Raw genomic sequence first — 22,893 nt, forward strand, 5'->3', positions numbered from 1 at the left:
ATGGACCATTAGCAGCAGCTGCCCAGGGAGTCATTATCACCTTCACACCCAGCCTGAGGGGAGCGGAGCTGCTAATTGGCCATCAACAGTTCAACACCCCCTGGCTCCCAGAGTTAATCACTCATTATGTGAGTTCCCGCCCAGGGGGAGGGACTGGGTGCTCCCTGAGGGTACATAAGTGGTGGGTAAGAAGACCTCAGGAACCTCTCGTCGGATCCAGAAGAGCAGTAGGACCTTCACAGGAGGAGACCCCCGCTCTCGCCCAGACCACAGCCCTTGCCTGCACCAACAGGTTTTTCACTTCCTTTTGCTTTGGACTTGGGGGAACCACAGGGGTCTCAGCACAAGGCCAACAAACCCCGTTGGGTTTGTGCCCCAGGGCACTGGGTTATACTGTTGGGTTATGTGAGTTGAAAGCAATTTCCCTTTGTGTCAGTCTATTTATTGTAATATTATTATTAAATTTTAGCTCTGGCTTATAATCTCTCTCGTGGTGAGTTCATTTCCCCTGCTGGTTTACCTTTAAACCAGCACACATTCCCAGACAGAGGTAAACATCTGTTTATTGTTTGCATAAGCAGGAGAAATGTGGGCTCAGGTTTCCTCAGAGCGTTGGTGTTGGAGAAAATCAGTTAATCTTGTGATGGTTACACGTTGTGTGAATGTTAATTTTCTGCAGACTGTGTTAGAATAGCAATGAAAGAGCCAAATGTGGCCAGGGTGGGTGTTTAAGGGAGTGTGTGGTTCAGAGCCATCATTTATTTGCATTGTTAATCACAGTTAAGAACAGGGGAACTAAGAGTGCAAAGGGCCAGGTACAAGCCATCACATTTCATGAAGTTTTGGATTGAATCACTAATGGAATTCTTTGTGAAACAATAATTCATTCCTTCATCCAAATGTATTCAGTGTTTTTATTTATTTAAATAACATCAGACTGCCTCCTTCTCAGGTAAGTGTTTTAAAGTCAATACAGCTCAAATGAAATACATAAGGTGGTCCTTCAAGTTTATAGCATGAATTATGTTCACCATGTCAAATACAGCTGTGTTGTGTTGCTTTGAAACTAACCTGCTCCTAAGTTTCAGGGAACAGCTTTGACCCATCTAAAATATCACAGCATTTTTCTGGTCCAGTAAGTGAGCAAATAGGTTTTTAAATTAATGGTCTTCATACGTAAACTAGTTTTGAAGGGAGGAACATTGACTGATGGATTTAAGCAGTTTTATCACTGGCCAAAGTAAATTAGATGTCTCACTCATAATGGTTTTTCCCTGATCTGACTAATTTACAGTATGAAAATAAATACTGAAGTGTTTTGTTTACAAAACAATAATAAGCAGTTCATATAGACTTCTAAATATGTTTCCTGATTTCCAGAGCCATTGAGCACATTTTTTACTAAGTTTTGTTTATTATTTTCAGTTCATAATTCATACCCAAAATTGCTGCCTATTATTTGCGGATTTTGCATGGAAATATGAATATTTATCAAACTGGTGGTGACACCCTCACAGTCTCTTCCAAAATCAATAGCAACATAGGGTGAATATGGTGATGCAGTTGGGCAGAAAAGTATCTTATACATATATCTACAAAACTCCTTGCTCTGTGAAGTAATGGCAGTGCTTACTAACCTATATGGATTTTGAGGCTTGATTCTGGGATTTTATTATCAACAATTTGTTGGAACCCTTGAAGGAGAAATTCTGTATCAGTGCAAGTTATTGTTACCATTAGCTGCAGACCTGGTGCTTCTGCAGCTTCAGTGGGTAATTTCTTCCGAGATTGGAAACCTTTCCTGTTCCCCAAGGGAATGGAAGGTCGTGTTACATGCCAAAGGGGAGGTGATCTGGGTATAAAATGTTATACTGAAAACATTGTTATGATAAATAGACCACTCCTCATACCTCTTTTTCTCTCCTAATATCTCAGGCAGTAACCTTGGACAGTGCTCATCTGAGTTACTGAGTTTTAAGCCAGATGTTAATTCTACATTTAGAGAAAATGTTATCTGAGAAGAACTTGCAGCCAGCAGCCATGTGCTTATGGGAGGAAAAGGAGCTGATGTTTGCTATATGGTTTCTTTTTCCTTCCTTGCAAATAGAGGACAAAAAGTGCTACCATCACTTATATGAGTGAATATTTTCCTGTGACTTTTAATTAGCTATTAAGTACTATATGGGGTTTTTTGTAACATACTTTTGGCTTGAAGTGCAGAACCTTTCATGATATATAGCTCTGAACTCAGTCTTTTTAAATACAATGTGTATAAATATAGAAACAGAATAAGGTGATTTAATTTTTCCTTCATAATGTAGGACTCTAAGAGTGTTAAAAGGTCACTGGAAGACTCCTTAAAAATTACTGACCATGGCCTGTGCTTTAAATTTTACCATCTATACTTAGTGTACTTGGGCTTGACAAGATTAAAAGACATTTGTCAATGTTTCTCTTCTTGAAGAAGGAAAATTGATCCCTCTCTTTGTCTTCCTGAATATTTCTGATCTCCGTTTCTGTTACAGTGATTAAACTGTTCCGGTGCACAGATCTGTCAGCAGGTTTATTGGATGACTTCTGTTCACTGGACTAGAATAGCTTGAGTTTTAAATTTAATGTAAGATTTCTGTTTCAAAGTATATATTGTCTGGTCAAATCAAAGTATTGCATTGTATGCTGGGATCTATATCTTGGAGTGTTACAGTGTATGCATGAGTTTTAGAGATGGAGTCCATATATAGCCCAAAAGAAACATTTTGGCTGAGAGATGTTCTTTGCTTCATATTTAGCAGATAGATCATCCATCCTATATTTTTATTTTAGTGTAACTGTAGGAAAAATATCAGGAAAATGTGTGTAACCCTTTTTCTCTTTATTTCAAGAATGTTGTGTTACTTCACTTAGGTTTCAGTAGTACTTTAATTATTGCATTACTTCTGGACTTCAGAAAAATACTCAGGATGTATATAGGTCCTGGGAAGCAGAATTTCTCTTACTGGAGCTGGCAGAGCTCTTGGATATGTCTTAGTTGATCATCATTACACCTCAAAGATAAGGAGCTGTGGGCATATTATTCCATAACTAGCCTGCAAAGGGTCTGGCTTTTTCCAGTGCTCACAATAGCACGTGGGAAGTACAAGGGGTGGAGAGCCAAGCAGTGTGCAAAGTCCTGGTGGGCAGTTCTGGCACACAGAGGTTATTTATGTGGATGAAAATCAGCTGTGCCTGCCTCAAACCCTCAAGTCTGGCTCTCTGACATGGTGAATCAGTCACTCAGCTTTGCTGAGCAGGATATTCCTTTCCCTTCAAACCTTACCTCTCTTCACCCATGGATCCTCCTGCTCTTTCATCGTGTAAGAAGCTGCCTCTGATTTCCTGTGGGGGTGAAGTGACACCCAGAGTTTGTACCCATTGCATTTCTGGGTTACTGTTCCACTCTTGGTTCAGGACCAGGTTTTCAGCCTCCCTTTCTTTAGTGCTACTGTAATCATCTGTAGAGCTTGTGAAGACTTCCTTATCTGTAATTAATTAAATAGAAAAAATACAGAAAGAAATACCTAGCTCTCTTGACTTTCTCTGCCTTAGGTAATGTTCACAGTTTACAAAATAACCTGCATTGCTTTTTTTCTGAGCCTTTGGTAACATAATTAGAGTAGTTTGTATCTGAGCTTCCTGAAACATTACATGCATTGTCCAAAGGCATATATTTACAATCCCAGATGTCTAAAAGTAATATTCAGTACTCAGTATGCACAAAGTAGGGCAGTGATTTTATTACGAATTCCAAATTGATTTTTTTTTTAGGCTCTAAATTTGGCTAATAGGCTTTGCATATATTAGAATTTTCTATGCTGCTAAGTATGACATTGTAATTTCAAATATCCATCATTGTTGTCAGAATTGATGTTGCAGATTTGCTAAACTAAACATGCAGTGCTTTGCTATAAATGAGGGAAGGTCATCGAGCCATATGGTGATAGGAGGTCCAGTGGGGAATGTTTGTTGTTACTGACTGAGTTACAGGGAACAAAGATTTTTGGATAAGCTATAAAGCTGATAGAAATGGATGAGAGAATAAATTTTGGAGAACAACTTCAATATTCTAAATCCTGTAACTTCTGCTATGTTGCGTATAAGCAGTCAGAACAGGTAGTATGTTACTTCAGTTGGATTGTTTAATAACTTATGTTTGTGGTTTGTTGTTGTCTTTGTCATGAGATGACTGGACTATATCTAATATCAGCACAATTTCTTTTACTAGTTTCATTTTGGACCTACAGTGCTTAAATCCCTTCATCTCAAAAAGCACAAGTTTACTTGAGCAAAAACCAAGAGGCACAATTAATCATCTTTATTACTAGAATCCAAGGATCACTTTTGCAAAGTAAAGCTTCATTAGGAGCCTGTTTGGCATATTCAAAATTACTGCTTTGTCACAATGACTAACAAAGCTTCACCTCAGATGACCTTCAGAGAACTGGTTTTTAAGTCTTTCATATGTCAAAACATCCCATTTATTTTAAAACTGTTTGCTATCAACACATTTCTAGTACTTGATCCCTTTTCTCTTCTAAGGAATTGGCATTTTTGTGGTTTCCATATTAGAAGAATAATATGGGTACTGTAACCAGATATTTACTATGTCTGAATCTTTGCTTTCAGAAATAATGCTGTGCTTCAGAAATGTCCTATCAAAATCTCATCATCATCCTGACCAACCACACTGCAGTCCAAGAAGTTAGAATATCCTGAGGGGTTTTGCCTTACTGCTTAATTAAAAGTAAGCACTACTAGTTCATCAAAGGCAAATCATTTCCCACTGTCAAGTGGGCACTACTTGGCCTCCAGCAAGGCTGCTTAGCACCCAGTGGGTTTCTAAATGAGCAGTTACAATCACCAAGAGGAGCAATGTTTAGCCTCCCCTAAGGGTATCCAAGTCATAAGCTAAACTCTTCTTAGAATGGAAAGGAAACTTCCAGCCATGCTCAAGAGAGACATTTTGGCCACAGCATTGAACTAAAACTCTAATCTTTCCAGGAAAATATAGTGGAATTTGTAACGGCAATGCACAGCAGGCCAGGCCTTAAGAGCTGTTCAGAAACAGCAGCACAGCAAATGGAATGGTCTATATCTGCCTCAAAAGAAAGAAGAGAGAGATCAGCTTTGTCAGGGTTTCAACTTGTAGTCTGATGGCATTGCCCACCTGGAGATTGACTGTGGAGCTCCCCCAGAGTCCTGGGGAGCAGTTGACAGGGGCTTGGCAGTGAAAGCTCAGCAGAGAGCTATTACTCGTTTCAGGCCATCAGGACACTTTTCATCTGTAGCAAATTCTGGTTCTAGTTCCTGCAGCACGTCCTTGCCTGGTGCCTCGTTAGCTGAACAACTTGTTCAATTGGGTCCTTCACTGCTAACCCTCTTTTTAACCTTTCCTGCAATATAACATTGCAGTTGCAACTCCAATTAAGATGAAAAGAGTGCTTTCATTTGGACATCTTTACCTTCTTCTTTTAACCTTGACCTTCTGAAAAAGCTCTCCCTTCTGCAAAATACTTTACACTTAGAATTAAGCCAATAACTGTTTTTATTTTTAGAAATATAGCAAGAAAATTGTATGTTTCAGTGAATGGCAAAAATAATCATAGTTAGCTGTCAATAGCACTGCTAGTATTCTGGGTCCATGAAAAAGAAAGTCTTTGGGAACTAAGCTGTGTGCTCTGGCACAAAGGAAAACTAAGAGCATCCTGTGATCTATCAAGAGTTGCTCAGCCAGATTGATGGGAGTGATTATCCCTCTCTACTCAGTGCTTGGTAGATCACATCTGGAGTACTCTGTCCAGTCTTGTCTCCTTCAGCCCCCATACAGGAAAAGGATGGACAACCTGAACCCAGTTCAGCAGAATCCACCAGTGGGGCTGAAACACCCTGTGAGAAAAGGCTGAGGGAGCTGCTCTGGCTCAGCCTGGAGAAGAAACATCACTGAGGGAACATAAAAGCAGCCAGTACCTCAAAGTGTCCGCAGGTGCCTGACTGGAGAAAAAGGGATAGCAGGTTTAAAGTGCAGGAAGAAAGGTTTTTCAGACTGGCTCAAAGGAAAAGCTTTTCCCCCACAAGGACAACCAAGCAATTGAGGATGTTTCCCAGCTAGGTGGTCTGGCCAACATCCTGATTTTCAAGACTTGGCTGGACAAAGCCATGAGTAATCTGATCTGTTGCCATCACTGACTCTACTTTCAGCAGGGAGTTTAGGAGAAGACACCTAAACTTCTTTCCAACATGAATGATCCTGTGATCCTATTGATCAGGTGGTCATCCATTCTCTCTACTTTGTCATGGATACAGACACAAACTGAGGAAAAGATACAGTTAGAAAAGATAAAAACAGACACGAGTCTTTCTCTCTAAAAATCTAATGAGCCATTTCTGGGGTTTAGATTTATTAAAGAAAATCAAAGGGAACTCACAGAGAAGGTTGAAGTTGTTCATACGTATTTTGAGATCAGAGATGCAAAGTATTTGCTTTAGAAATAAGCTGCAAATCCTTGTATCTGATCATACAAAATGTGTCATATGCACGGGGTCACAGTCACCACCTCCCAAATGTGTTTTCTGATCTTCATCAATCTTTGTTCTTTGGGGGGATTCCTCTCTCATAAAGTATCTCTAGTGCTGTTCTATTCCAAACATATTCCTTAACAATTGCATTGGAACTCATATTTTGTGTATTAGCAGAGAAACCAAGGAGTGGCTTGTGGGTTTCTTTCTTTAGGCTTTATGTGAAGACTGTCCAGTGACTCTGCTTCATTAGAAAATTCAAGGAAATAATGCTGAGTTAACCAACAGTCTAATTTTTGCTTTTCTTTACTCTTCTTTCCTCCTCTCCCAGCATGTAGCCACTACCCTGACTCCCCCAAGCAAATCCTGGTTCCAGGAATAGGCTTTGCTTTGATTTCTAGAAAACAGGCAGGTGTTGTTGTTGTGCTGTAGCTTGAGGTGGGAGTGCTCAAAATGTGTTCAGTGATGGAGTTTGAGGAACACCTTGCTGATAAAACATTGCATCCACACTCCTCTCTTGGTTTCGTGTTTAATTGGACAAATCACAACTACTTCCCTGTGAATCACTTACCACTCAGTCTCAAACACACATCCGTTGTCAAGTGTTTCTTTTTTTAGAATGAAATGGTAATTAGATGCAGCTTTTTCTTCGTCTTTAATGTGTTATTTAATGAGACCTTTGTAGAGGAAAAAGGATTGTAAATACATACATATATATGGAAATATGTAGATGTACACTTGTATTTATATAAATAATCATTCCCTCTGAGGCAATTCTGTACATGGAGACCCCTTTGCCAGTGCTAATAAAACTTTAAGGTAAGATAAAACTATTTTTCTGCAGATGGTTTTTAGTATAAAATTTTTCCATTTTTAAGAGACGTGTAATTCTGAAAATGTAGTTAGATCTCATCTGGTGCACATTTTGCTAGTAATGATGGGAAATTCTGAAACTTTGTGTTGTTGCTACCCTAAGTTAATAGATGTTAATTAGATGACAGCAGTGGTAAGAAAATATGGTTTAGTGAAAGAAAGCTGACCTTTTATAAAAGATCCCTCACTTGATATAATAGTACTTTTGCACATTGTGTCCTTAAATGAAAGCATAATATACTTAATAATTCCAGAATTATTAACCCCAGTGGGCTTCCTAGAGGTCAGCTATGGATCCTTTGCCTTAATTTAATAAGTACGACTCAAGCTAATAAGGAAAAATGCATTTTACTCCAGACGTTTTTTGGAAGTCTTGCCTATTCTAACGCGCTTGTCTCTGTTTTGCTCGCACAGGGTGTGGACCACAATCCTCTACTGTCTTTGTGCTCTCAATGACTCACAACTTGTAACAGCCATTGTGTTTCACAGTGGTTGCCTGTAACTGTGATGTGATCTATCAATACATTGTATTTGTTGGCAGTGAAAAAGACAAGATGTCAACATGTTTGTAAACATACCTTGGGAAGAAGACTTAAGCCTTTAGTGTGTTGTGATACTGGTAAATGCAAAGTGGTTCTGAGAAAGGCTTTGCTTGGCCAGGTTTGTTTTGCAAGCTTGGTATTTAAAAAGCAAGCGTATTTGTGTGTTGTTTCACCTTCTTTTCTTACCCTCTGGCTTAGAAAAGCACAAAGAGGGTGTTGTTGTTTTGTTTTGTTTTAAGTCAGGCCTGACATAAGTAAACATTTTGAAATAAAAATACCTAAATTCCCAAGCAGATATTATTTTCTGAAGTACCTCAGCTGCGATTTCATTTTTCTTTAATAGTTGTTGCTTGAGAGTTTGCTTTTTACAGGCTTCATTTTTAGAAGGGCTCATGTTAGGTTTGTGATTGTGCTTCAGAGAAGAAAAAGGAACTCTTTGAAGGTAGAGTATTAGGACAAAGACTGTTTTGTCTGTGGTTTTACTATTATTTGAGGGCATTGCTGTCTCTTAACATTGGCAGGTAGTGCCTGTTGTCTGTGAGTTTTGTGCTCATGTTTTGGCCCTGGCTGTTGATCTGGCATTAACCCCCAACCACTCTTCTATTTTCTGCTGATGTGCATCTGTCACCTTGCGTGGCCACCCACCTGTGGTGGCTTTGGTCTGGAGCCATCACTCTATTACCCAGTGAGTACATTCTTTTGGTTTAATTGGGAACTAATTGTGTGACAGATGCACATAAGTAGGGATCACAAAAAGTGTTTTGAGTGTGCATAGTTGAGTGAATATATTCAGCTGGACACTCTTTCTTGGGTCCTGCTGTCACCAGCTCGCTGGAAAGTCTCACCAGAAGGTAAAATCAGTGGTGTTCTTTATTAAAATTTCAGTGCACTTGGAGAACAAAAGCAAAATGCCCATTCAGCCATTTTTTAGTATTTGTTTTCAAAGAATGGTGAAGAAAATAGTGCATTGTGAAATGTAGTTTGAGTTTTCATTTAAATTATGTTTCTTAATGACTACTACTGCATTAGACCTTTTCCAAAGGTCTGTAGGAGTGTACTGTATCCAAAATTGCTTTCCCATTCTGTTTTTCTGGAGAGCTTGCTTGGTACCTTCTCACTAAAATGTCCTTGTTTATGTGACTTCCTTGGCCTTTGTGAAAAGCATCAATTGCAAACTGTATCCATCAAAATCAGTACTGCTGTATTCCCTCCTCCTCAGTGCTGGTACTCACCCAGTTCCATGCAGAGCCTATGAAACTCTCCAATCTGGAAACTAAAAGAACAAAGCAAGTTAAAAATCAAGTGAATTCTTGTAGTACATGGTCAGGTTACCAAGTCTGGCTCACCTGGGGCCAAATCAAACTGACTGTGCTGGTCTAAAGGAGGCAAAGGAGTGTTTGTGCCTATCAGGGAGAGTGGCAAAATTGCAGCAGCTCCTCTTCACTCCTGTGGGGTTAAACTTGCTGTACTGCTGTGTGCCCTCTGTTCCTTAGTGCCCCCTTGGATCATCCATAAGGTACAGCCACCAGTTCCCTTGCCAGTCTGCCCTTCATCTGTCACTCTGTCTTCAGATAGTGCTTATTTTAAGTTAGTGTTATAAAGTTTTATCAAGATAACCACATATTCACTGCCACTGGCATTTTGAGCTGTGCCTTCAAATAGTACATGATTGGGTTTAGCATTTTTCTTATTGAACTGAAATTACACACCATTAGAGTGTCTGGTCAGCTGACCACTCTCTTCTTCAGCCAGATCATCTTTGGAGCAGTGCTCTTCAAGAGAAACCCAAAAGATACATGACTGAATGAACAAGTTCTTTCACAGCATGTGTGTGTTTGCTACATGTGGCTTGCACACACTGCTGTACTTTCAGAAGAGTTTGGTTTTTCATACACTTGAAGCAATATCACAGTGTTTAGGGTAGTTCTTGCTTTTAGTGCATGCTCAGCTCAGAAAGTCTTGAAGTGTAGAGAGTGTTGAGATTTAGGTTTGACACTACTCACAACTGACCAATTTTTATATGTTGTTGCATATAAAAAGCTGTTGTGTGAAAGGAAAGAAAACAGCAAAAAAACCCCACACCAAACCTAGTGGTTTGTTTATATCTTGACCTAACACTTTTTATATAATTTTGAAGAATTTGAGTATTGGTAAAATGTTCCCCTGGCACCTCTCAATGGGCAAAAAATTATGGTTTACAGTCATTATAGTATTTGGTTTGAGTTGAGCTCATCCTTATTTTAAGTGATGTATTGAGTCTCAGTGTAACCTTGGTAAAGAGTAGTGTCAGGATATAGAGCTAGTCTTTAAAGTGTGTTTAGAGAATACTGGAAATACATTGATTTAGCTGTAGAATTGTATTAAAATCTATGTAAAATGACTTCCTTTGGGTGTTACTGTTCATAAAGGTTTAAAGAAATTGTAAAAGGTAAAAACAATGCAACTTTCTGATTATGGATAAAAATTGGTCTGTTTTCTAAGTATGTATTTTTTTTCTCAACAACTATTGGGTGTAATGAGAGGAAGAGAGACAAAATGTAACAAGACAAAATGTAACAATTAATGCACCATATGTACAAAACAAAAAATAAACCCCACCGTCTGCAGGTGTTATACTGAACAAGAATTTGCTTTTTTCCCCATCTATCTTTTTTTCTGTAGATAGCATTTACTCATTTGTATTGCATTGTGAAAGACTTGCACCCACTAATGAATACTTGTTGTTTTTTCTTTCAAGCTAAAAATGTACACATTAGTCTTTATATCTCTTGGAAACCTGTCCTTTCAGAAAATATTATGTTTCTGCACAGTTAACCCTACATATATATGTGGAGTGATTTGAAATCAATCCATTATCAACACTACACCTTAATGATTTGGGGTTGTTTCTTTTCTAAGAGAAATAATCAGCGTCCCTTTCAAATCTTGCTAGGACAGCAGCTGCAGATGAGAATGAGCTTCCATATTTAATACCTTCTATTAACTTCACACATCCAAACACACACACACTCACTCCCTCACACACCCCAGTGTCACATTAGAGGTGAGCAGACCCTAATTAAAAGCACACACCATCTGCTGGTGTGCGGCAGCAGAGTGGCACTCCATACCCATCCTGCTTCCTGGGACTGAGATGTATTATTTATGAGCTCAAAGAGAGAACACACTGCTTGGCTGGTGAAAGCTGCATTAGGAGCTGGAGAGCACCATCTAATGGAACACAGTGCCCCTGGCTATTCATCTACCCTCTTCTTCCTTTCCCCTGTCCAGTCTCCTCCCCCCAAAATTTTATTTTTCAACATCATCTTTGGATTTTTTTATCATAGTGTTTTAGACAATTTCATCTGTCAAGCTCCACTGTTACACAAACTCAAAGGGTTGTTGAAATATTAAACTATTCGTGGTGTTTGCAGCAGCCTTTTGTTTCCTTCCATTACCACATGTAGGGGTTTTACTTTCTCGGGGTAAAAGTGGTGTGGTGGTACAGAATTGGGACACTATCGCGATAGCTGAGCAGGATCACTTCACTGCTGTTTCTCCTGCCCCTCCCAAGGACCCAGGTAGTGAAAGTATCTACTGCTCAATCTGGAAATCTTATTTTAATATGGAAATTTGCCCTATTTTGTATTGAGCAGTATGCTACAGACTGCAGTTGGAAAGAAAGGCAAGATTTGGAGAAAGCTGCAGCTTTGGATCTTCCTCTGAAAGCAGAGATTGTATCCTGTTATTGCTTCTTAGTGGACTGAGGCAACAAGAAGCTGACAGGGAAGGAGCCCTTTTTGTTGTGGCTGGTCCATCCCTCTGCCTTTGTTCTCTGCTAGTTTACAACATCAGATTGAGTAAAAATACATGATGTATTTAGTGACTGGCTCAAGGTCCTTTATGTGGGTTGAGAATAATCATACTGATTCAAAATAATGTGGGGAATGATTTTCTGGTTCTTAAGGCTTTTTGTTATGTTGCAGTATCCATGCCAGGCATCCAACAGTATTGTTACAGCACTAAGGACTGGACTGATGATATGTGAGATATGAAATGTTTCTACAATAACTTCTAGTAAAACCACTTTTTCTTAATTAAAGAATCTGGTCACTTTTTCCAGTGGCAAAATAAGGCCTTAAATAAAAAGATATATGTCTAAAACTGGGCAAAATATGTATGTGTGTGTATGCATTTTTTTCTTTATATCAGCATGTTTTAAGGAATGTTGAAATGTCATAAATTGTGGCACATCTATGAATACACATCTGCTTCTTGTTTGTGTTTAGAACATATGCCATCAGAAGGATAAGAGATGCCTTCAGAGAAAACAAGAATATAAAGGATTCTGAAAAAATAGAAGAACTAGTGAATAAAGCCAAAGCAAACCTAGAGGTTATTCGTCGGCAGGTATGTTTATTTTCCTCATTTTATCTAAGAGTTGTCCCCTCCTCAGTTAACTATCTAATGCCACAAGAGATGTAAAAAACAGATCCTTGCTCAAAACATCTCTGGATGAACTTTGGTTTTTGTATGTCTGAGTTTGAAATGGTGGGAAACATCTGTTTATGCATAATGGTTGCAATAGTGGGATTTAGGGTTGTTTGTTCCATTAACTGGAACAGGTCTTGCTATCAAAAGTTTATATGCTCATTACTTTTTCTGCTGTGTGTTCTGCTGTCTCTTCACTCTGATTCTCTGCCCTAATTTTCCTTTGAATGTGTTTCCTCTAGCTCAAGTGTACTAGATTCCTTTCCTCAGCCTGTCCTCCTCACATCATAGATTTAGAAGGGTGACAGTGACAGTCACTTCACATAGTCTTGCCTTCTCCGTTGTTTGTTTTTTCCTGTGTCCTGATACAGAATTAGAATGAGAAAATCCTGAAGTGAATTCACTTGTAAAAGCTGGTTAATGTGTCCAAACAGCATGATATATTTTTCTCTGCAAAATTTGAGTCAGTGGCTCTATTTTTCTTGTCTGAGTATCATTTATAACATCTCTGCTCCTAGCACTAGTATCATGTTATTTAGACACAAAGGAGAGCTCAGATACTTTCTACCTGTTCATAAATACCCACTGTCTGTCTACAGTGACCACTGGAAACTGGAAGTAAGCAAGTTTCTGTGCTTGAACTCTAAGGGTGGTACCTACAATGCTTAAGCAGTTCCTCCTTGCAAAATCTGCACTTGCTGACACCAGTCAGAACTCAGTAATTCTTTTATTAAAGTTTGAGTGAATATGTGCACCTGTTCCTCCATGGTTTGTTTCAAGATGCATCTTTAGACAATCCACAGGTCAGTTAGATGGATTCTTATTTCACTGGGAAGCCAGACCCTTTGATTTGGCACCTAAGTATGGTGCAAGTTAAATTATTTCTTTGGTATTTCTTCTTCCAGGAACAGGTGTTGTTTTGTGCCCATAGTTTTACTATCTTTTTTTAAACAAACACTGCTGTTTTTGTATTTTAAGTGTTTCTCAAATAAATGATTCAGTTTGGGTTGTTACAGTGCATTTATGTTTAAATGTTGAGATGTTTTTTTTTTATCTGTCGGTGATAATTAGTATTTTCAGCTCTTATTTTTGAAGTTTTATTTCAAAGAGTCTTGATATCATATATTCTCCAGAAAGAAGAAAATTAAGGAAGGGATGTCACAGGAGAAGAGTCAGATATCACTTGTACAAATCTGACCTATTACTATTGAGTTCTAATCAGCAAATTTATGTTTGTAAAATATTTAATGATTACAGATTGGAGGTCAATACTCTACTTCATGTGCACTTAAAGCCAAACCAGGTTTTTTGAGGGTTTGGTGCTGAGTTCTCACTGATAGCATCATAAACCAAGATTAATTTAATTTAGACCTTCTTGCTGGGCACCTGCCTGGCCCCAGGTTCAGTTAGTTCAAAGAGGAGGAGCACATCTGTCCAGGGGGTGGCAAAAGATAAGAATGCACAGGGTCAAATTCTGCCACTTGGAGAAGTGTGCATCAAAGAAGTAACAACCTGTGCATGTGGGATTTCCCACAGCAAAACGCTGCAGGAAAATTCTTCTAGATTATGGCTGAGATAAATTCCTGTCAGCATGTCAGAAAATGCTGTTATAGTTGTAAGTAAGAATGTAAATATTATCTTTGATAGATTAGGAAAACATTAAATTACACCACCACAGTAACTGTTTTGCAATGAAATGGATGACTGAAGTGTACTAAATTTATTTTTGTTATAAAATGTCTTAACAAGGACCTACTTGGCACAACTCTTGTAATAGCAAGCACTTCCTTTCTCTGAGAAGAATTTCATTGCAAAGTATGAAATCACCTAAAATAGGTGTGAAATATTATTCCCACTTTATAGGTGTGTATCTGGGGTGCTGAAATGAGGATGCTGATTTGTAGTACCTTAATATTTGGGGTGGCCCGACTTGGTGTGGGTACAATTTGGCTCTCACTGGTTCTGTGAGCCAAAATTTTAAAAAGTTCTAACTCAGATGTTGTGTAATTCTTGCTAAGATAAAGTCTTAATAAAATAAAAACTTTCCAACTTTTCTTTCAATAGAACATGGTTCTCCTGATCTGAGTCCTAATAGGACTGGGACAGATTTTAAAGTAAATCATCTCACCTCTCTAAGTCCTGTGTAATCCCAGATGACCTTGTTTCTGTAGACCCTAAAAAAAAGATGCCATTTTTCTAAAACAGACCTTGACAGGCTGGATTTTTTTCTTTCTAGTATGGGGGTCTCTCACCCTCTCACTGTCCTTTGTAAAGGAGTAGTAGGGCTTAAGAATATTTTGCATTCTTTGGTTGCTGGGAACTTTTTGATCATAGATAAACATATAAATGTCCCTGTATGTACACAAGTATCTCTAACAAGCTGTACATCAACAGCATGTAACTGTTTCATGTACCAGCCTGTATTTTCTACATGTGAAAATCTTGTGCATTTACTTCTTCATTTGAGCAAACAACAGCAATGAGAGGTTAGACAGGATTTGGTATTTTCTCTTAGCATGGATTCTGCTTTTTCTTTAGAATCTGCTACTTCTGGTTTGGGTTTTTTGTTGTTGTTTTTTTTTTCATTTTCCTACTTTGTGATAATGGCAAAAAAGTTTTGTAAGAAATATTTCTTGATTTGAGATTGAGAGAAGTCATTGAGAGCCACATTTTGCTCTACTGTGTAATATATAAATCTTGCTTTAAAATATTTTATAATATGTAGGTGCAATATATTTCAGCCAGGAAGATGTTAAAAAACCAAAAAGGGTATAATTCAGTGGAATAGCACCACTTGAATTTTTAGGACTCAAAAATCTCTCCATGTATTTTTTTAGCTTTGCAAATGTAGAAAACTAATGAGGTTTAGGTTGGATATTAGAAAAAGGCTCTTCCCCCAGAGGGTGGTTGGGCACTGAACAGACTCCCCAGGGCAGTGGGCACAGCACTAAGGATGACAGACCTCAAGAAGCTTTTGGACAGTGCTCTCAGGCACATGGTGTGACTCTTGGGGATGGTCCTGTGCAGGGCCAGGAGCTGGACTAGATGATCCTTGTGGGTACTTTCCAACTCAGCATATTCTGTGATCTTAAATATGTTGTAATCAGGCTATTGTCAAGCAAATGACATTAAGTACCCATCTTTCTGTTATGCACTTGTTCCTGTATCCCTGGGACCTACCAGAGTAAGAATGGCCTCAGTTATTGCTAAACCTGCAGGGTTTCCATGTTTATTCCAAACCTCAGCTGTTTAAGGGGTTTCTCCAATATGCAAAACCAAATTGCTAAAGTTAAAGTAGTTTTAAATTGGATCACATTTTATTATCAATTTCAGGGAAAAATATACTTGGTTAGCAAGAAATATTAAAGACACTGATACAACTTCCTATTTTTGATGCTGCTAAGACAGTGAAACTGATGTTGATGTATCTCTTAAATGTCACTCTTTTTAAATTTTCCAGACAAATTATAAGTGTATATCTTGCAAAGTATGAGGGTTTATCCTACATGTTTGCAGGAGTAACAGGCAGTAACACACACAGTAAGATAATACACAGTGGAACTTTTTAACAAAAAATAATCTAATAGAATAAAATTATTTTATCAAGATAATTTTTTACACAAATCCCTGCAATACTTGGTGTTTGAGTTATAAAAGATTTTATTGTTTTGCAAAAAGTTGAGAACTTTTGTGCTTTGCAGGACTCCTGATATGTCTCAGTGTCATCTTACTTTCAGCTGTAAAGCAAGAGATAAATATTCTAAAAATAGCAACACTGTCTTTAAAGCCACTTTTTTCATCAGGACTATTAAAAACCTTAGCAACTAAATTCATATTAATATTTACTTGCTGTCAAGTTTCATCATGCTCTGTGGAAAAAAATTCATTCTTCCTCACTGTTTAATTGAAGATCTAAGTAATGAAGTCATCTGATAGTATTAAGTCTTTATATTTAAAACTAACCAAGCATAACATAAAGGCCTTTTATTTTTTAATGTAGAAGCACTGAAGCAAACATGAGATCTAGTGTACAGTTTTTTGCTAAGTTTGGAGTTTATTATGATGTAGATCATCTTGGTATTGCTGACTTTTTCATAATATGTTGGTAGAAATTAAATAATATCCCTCTTTGCTGACAATTTGTTGTTACTCTAAAATCAAATTTGTATTCATTTTACATTCTAATTTATGGTTTAGTCATCAAAGTGACCATTGGAGTATAAGGTTCATAAATAACTATTTGAATCAGCCTAGTGGAAAATGTGAAATAGTGACAGATTACTGTCATTTTGTTCATGTCAGTCACTGCACAATTTGCTTCAGTGTTATAAAAGTAGCTTTATAATGCTGAAAAGCATGGAGGAACATTAATCTCTGCCTTAGTGCTCTGCTTATTATTGGTTTTGATTTTAAAAATAGTCTGGCTACAGGAAGGAACAACTGTGATTGTTTTTCAGCACTGTGGAGATTTTGTGTGTGTGTGTTAGTTGCATAAACAACACAATTTGTGGTGTCTTTCCTGTAAAGGAAGGCGTGAGAAACTCATCCTCACAAGTAAGTTTGGAATAGAAAGTTTTAAAATGTTCTGAGGCAAAGTCTTGAGGTCTTCTGAGGATTTTCCTAACAGCCATTCCCCAGCTGTGCTAATACAACTTCATTGCTGGATTTCCATTACTACTGGAGTCTGTTAGCAGGAGAATTTGCACTGAAATGTACTGCTGCTACTGCTGAAATTTAACATTTATAGAAGCCACTTTGAAGACAGGCTAATACTGAGTGTTTTGAAGTAGTTTTCTTTGTAGCATGCTGTCTCTTAAGTTTTGAAAGGAAAATATAAATGTGAAATTCAAAACTTATAAGAGACCTGTGTGCTCTGATTAAAGCTTTGTTTTAATTTATAGATCTCATTCTTACATACTCCTCCATAGTACATTCTTCTCAGTTTTATATTGTAGCTAGAAACTACCACTCATCTTGTTGGATTATTTTATTTTTCCTGGCAGCTCTAAAGGCTTTTTTATGAATTTTACTGGTTTTGACATCACAGAACTACAATACCCTTCGATAAAACAGTTTTGACATTTCACAGCTTTTGTTTGTCTCTTTAAATAGTTGAGACTGATGAGAAGCATGGTTTGCACAAACCTGGAGCAAGGAGACAAGAGATGTGCTGTGAGCAGTGAGACAGTCAGGACATGTGGATCTGGATCTCCTTCCTTTACAGCTGCCTGGTCATCAGTGCTTTATTAAGGGAACAGATGAACTTCTGTTTGGAGTTTGAGTTGTTTTTCTTCAAGTTCGACCTCTCTTGCTGTTCCCTTCAGATGTGTAGCAGAATGAAATAACATGGATTTGAAGCATGAGAACTCTGTTAGAAAGGTTCTACTGATAGTGATAGCTGTTGAGTACATGCAGCATTTTGCATGTTTGCAGCATGTTGTAAAATAGGTTTTAATCCTTGAAATATTCATTGTTTGTAGTAATAGAATCATAGAATCAGTTGGGTTGGAAAAGACCTCTGAGATCATCAAGTCTAACCCTTGGTCCAACTCCAGTCCCTTTACCAGATCATGGCACTCAGTGCCACGTCCAATCTCACTTTAAAAACCTCCAGGGATGGGGAATCCACCCCCTTTCTGGGCAGCCCATTCCAATGCCTGAGCACTCTCTCTGCAAAGAATTTTTTTCTGATCTCCAACTTAAATTTCCCCTGGCAGAGCTTGAGCCTGTGCCCCCTTGTCCTATTGCTGAGTGCCTGGGAGAAGAGACCAAGCCCCACCTGGCTAGAACTTCCCTTCAGGTAGTTATGGACAGTGCTGAGGTCACCTCTGAGCCTCCTCTTCTCCAGGCTAAACAACCCCAGCTCTCTCAGCCTCTCCCCGTAGGAGAGCATCTAATGAAATGCTTCATGTCTATGCCTTGATAAAAGCCTTTGCCATACTTAGTGTGAGATTTTGGTCTCATATTCTTATGCTTGTTCATATTCAAAATCACTAGTATGGTCTTGTTTGAAATTTGTGCAAAATAAGAACAGTTTTTCTGGATCTTTCTTTTTTTTTCTTTTTTAGCAAGCCAAGTTGCCAGTGCAGCTGTGAGTAGCCAAGCACTGTGTCTTTTTGAGGAATTTGTTAGCAGGATTTTGTCTTGGCAATATCATAAATTTGAGTAACAGTTGAATTCAAGTGGAAATTATACTGAATGAATGGACTAAAACAGCACTCATATAATTATGAACTGTTGATAATATAGCCATAGCATAAGGAAACTTTTTGTTAATTAAAATAGCATAAATATTAAAGCATATTTATAAAAATTATCATTACAAGCAATTTCAATTATAGTTACTCTAAAACCCAAAAACTAAAAGTACTCTTAGTTCACTGCGCCTGCTTTTGGGGTTGATTGCTCATCCTTTGAGCAGGAAATAATTGTTTTCCATAGTTCAGTTCTAGTAATCCTGTGTTTGATTTGCAGCAACTGTAGCTAAATTAGTATGTCAAGATGTGTGTATTTCTGGACTGAAATCATTTTGTTGAATATGTAGGGGATGGTACCATTTTCCACAGTTGCGAGTGACATTGGAATTGAATGTCTCTTATCAAACTTTTAAGAAATATTCTGTGTATCTGAACATAGTTGTGTTTATACTGCAGAGCACTGTAGGCTGGATGCCCTTTGCAGGAGAAGGTTCATTATCAAAAGTCTTGTTAGTAGTTTTAGTTTCAGGCTACAAGTCATATTTCTGTCTAATTTTTATGAATATGTAAGAAGGTTGAAAAATACTGTGTAATGTATTTCATTATCTTGGGAGCAATTCTGAAGCCACGAGGAAAGAACAGCTGGAAAAGCACCTTGAGCACAGGGGCACACCCACACTACTGTTCAGGAACGTGTATGGTATTGGCAAGTCATGTTTTCCTGCTGGCAGACAATTATGTTGGAGCTCCAATATGATTTCCTCTTATCAACTTTCTCACTGCAAGGAGTTTTTAAAATCACAGATTAATTTACTGCTTTTCTTGAGAAGCTCCTTGAATTTTATCTTTTTTTTTCAGCTTCATCATGGCAAATACCCATTTTTCTATAAAAATTATAGACTCACAGCTCTTAGGTAAGAGGAGTGTCCTTGGAAGTTTGCTGGGTTTTTTATTTATGTCATGTATTTCTATTTATTACAGTTAGACCTCATGTTCTTACCAGGATAGAGCCAACATTAAGCAGAGAGAACCTTTCTTACCTCTTGAGCCATTTAGGTAGTCAAACCAAGTGCAAAGTAAAGTTTTCAAATGCCTCACTCAGAGCAGAAGAGCAGGAAGTGAGAGGCACAATCAAACAGTAGATAAAGAGCTTATTAAAACAGTTTTATCAACTCAGTACACTGTATCAGTGCATTACCTGTACACTTCTAAGCCCTTGGAATGGCATTTAGAATTTAGCAAATGGTTGACATGAGCCTCTTGCATTTCTCTGGCTCCTAACCTGGTGCAGCACTGGTTGGTAGTCAGTTTTTAATTGCTTCAGCAGATCAGGAATTCTCACTTGATCAGTTCCTTACATGCATTTTTACCAAAATTATACTGGAAACTTATGGAAAAGCCATGAACTGAATTTAAATCAAATGACTTACAGTTTATAAGCCATTGGTGGGGATTTTTCTGTTTGTTAGGGTTTTTTATTAAATTTCAAAGCTCTTTGGGGTGATATTTTTAGATAGTTTCTCTTCCTTAAGGTCATTTAAATGTTCAAGTTGCATTTATTTTACATACAGTTTGAAAACTTCTTTACAACAGTCACCTACCAGGAAGAATGATTAAGAAAGCAACAGAAATCTTTAACATATATTAAGTTTCAGTTCTCTTTACTTGAAAAGAGGCACAGATGCAGGTGAAGGGATGTGTAATATAGGATGGATAATACCTGTCTTTTGGTAAACAAGAGAAAGCTGGAAATTGGGAAGCAGTAAATTCATAGGTATTCTGGTTTTGTTTTCCACTAGGAGAGTAAATGCGTTTTATGTACAGTAAATATCCATTCAGTTTTGGTGGTTAAAAGGGAGGAGGAACAAAGAAAAAGGTGTCGTGGAAGTCACTTTGAAAAAGGTTTGGTAAATTGAAAGTCACTCGGGTGAGTCAGGACTTGTCCCTTCACAGGACTTGTTAGCAGTGAGGTCTACTTTGGTCAGCCTTTTCAGATACCTTTTTTATCTTGGCATGTAGGCTGGCTTTGGAGATGTGGAATGCTGCAACAGGTGCCAAAAGCCCAGAGCTTCATACCAGCTTCATTTCTGGCATCTGAGGGTGCAGGGAATGTGCTGGACACTTTACTTGTCTTCAGGTGGCTCTCCAGGTTACACCTGTGAGAGTCTCCAGAACAGTGTTACTCTTCAGCTTTCATTCAACTCTTCTGATGGAGAACAAGATTGTTTTCACAAATGATTTGCTGCTGTTGGCTCTGCTGACTAAACTACAAGTGGCAGGTTCTGTCTGCAATACTAAATCCCAAAGTAGACCCTGCATTAAAAGTAATCTTTAGGTCACCAGCAGAGGTGATTCACAGGTAGAATAAAGTTTTGTCTTTCTGATCTTAGCTCAGGATAAAACACAGCATTTGATGTATGCAGTAACCTTTCTTAAAAACCAAATAAATATATAACAACTGTTGAGTGTTGGCAGCTGCTTTTAAAATAATTATCTGTCATAAAGAACTGTCATTATTTTTGTTACATGTATTTAATGGCTAATCTAGTGAGGTCAGAGCCTTATCATAAATAGTAACAGTAGTTACATAATGCATCCAGAGAGTTGAGCATCTGATGTTATGCACAGAGGAGGGCTGTCTGAAGGACAGGAGAAAGACTTAATTTCTTGTGAGCAATTTAGTGTGGCAGGATGTCACATCCAATCAGGTAAATCTTAGGTGTAAACTTCCACTTGGAAAAGAGTAAACTTTATCAGCCTGACTGGTCAGTAGCTCCTTGAAACAGTTAGCAGCACTAACCATTCTGTGCTGAAGAAAGCTCCAGAAGCAAGGAGAGCTCACCTTTTCAGAGAGATGTGTTCATCTGCCATTCCTTCCTTTGTGTTTCCTGCTCTCCTGTGTTTGGTGTCTCAAGAGCTTCACTCCAGTGTGTAAATGAATATGGTCCTTAGGCATGGCTGTTGAAACAAAACATCAAGGGGGCTTCTTCCAGATGAGGTAACAGCAAGTGCATGTGTTTATTAGTACAAATAAAAAATAGTGTCAAGAGAGGGGAAGTACAAGTGCTGAAGTTCTGATCGCAGCTCCAATTACTTCTGCTCTGTTACTAATCTGACCCTGTGATCTTGCTTTGGTGGTGCCTGTCAGTCTGGTTTGCAGTGGTGCTCATTGAGGGAAGGTTTGAAGACTGAGTTTCTTGCATTAAAGTAGGGTAACTTTTTTTGTCTTTCTTGCTCTGTGATGTCTGCTGCAGTGGATCTCTTTATTATTGAATAGGAAAAGAAGTATGGCAATTTTCTGTGTTGTTTATGGAATGTGTAACCTTGTAACAGCCTTGTGTACGTATTGTGACTTATGTTCCCATCAGAGCATTGATTTCTCAACGAGCATCCCTTCTCAGGGGTAAACCAGTTTCATGTACAGCCAGACCTTGAGGAAATTACAGGGATTGCTCTTTTGAGGACTTCTGAAAACAGTAAGAGAAACAACAGTCCTGTTATTACAGCAGTGATCTCTTGGTCTCCCACTGTTTTTTGGTTGCTTTTTAATCTGCTGTTGTTTTATTTCTTTTTCCTTGCTCAGAAAGGTTTCCTTACTGGTTTTGTGCTGCTTATTGAAGGGAGACAGTGTCCTGTTCAATGGCACAGCAACTGAGCAAGCACACTTCCCTCCAGGAGCAGCTTTGGCACATTTGTCTGGTGCCTCTGATGCCCAGACTCTGTTCTGCTGCCCTTGAACTTCAGTGTGTAATCCAGGATGACAATGTTGATGCCCTCACTGTCCCACAAGTCACCTACTCCAGTAGCTGGGGTACAGTGGGGTTTTTTTAATGATATTTTCTGTCCTCCCATGCTCAGTCATCAGTCTCTCAGTATATTACATCACAGTTTTCCCCTGTACAGCTGAGAAAATGAAGAGGAGGCATTTTAGCTACTCTTTAAACTGCTTGCATCCTTTCCTGGCCTTTCAGATGCTTCTCAGCACACTGAAAATGGGCTGTAAAATCTTCACCCACCACTCTAAATCAAGTGCCTTTTTTTGTTTCTTTCACAGATAGTTTGTCAAGTCTAAAGAATTTATTCTCTTCTTTATTCTCAACATGAGGACAGCCTGCAAAGAGCTCTATTTGTCCTATTGGCTTCAAGAATCTGGTTTCATGAGTGCTTTACATTTCCCATTCTTACTGTCTTAATACTTCTTCTGTTGGTTCAGTCACTAAAACTCTTCCATTATTCCAGTTGCAAAAGTGATGCTTGTT

General features: G+C 38.3%; 1 protein-coding gene across 3 annotated transcripts in view; it reads left to right on the top strand.

Annotated features, from left to right (window-relative positions):
* Positions 1-22,893, top strand: part of LYRM4 (LYR motif containing 4) — a 92,976-nt gene that overhangs the window by 11,961 nt on the left and 58,122 nt on the right. For all 3 annotated transcript variants that reach the window (XR_011697659.1, XM_071553318.1, XM_071553317.1), the window contains exon 2: positions 12,236-12,356. Coding sequence is in view for 2 of the 3 variants with exons in the window: in XM_071553318.1 (XP_071409419.1) it covers positions 12,236-12,356 (121 nt within the window). In the remaining variant the exon portion in view is untranslated. The remainder of the gene's footprint in view (positions 1-12,235; positions 12,357-22,893) is intronic.

The sequence above is a fragment of the Pithys albifrons genome, chromosome 4, assembly GCF_047495875.1.
Source record: "Pithys albifrons albifrons isolate INPA30051 chromosome 4, PitAlb_v1, whole genome shotgun sequence".
In the NCBI taxonomy this organism is placed as follows: domain Eukaryota; kingdom Metazoa; phylum Chordata; class Aves; order Passeriformes; family Thamnophilidae; genus Pithys; species Pithys albifrons.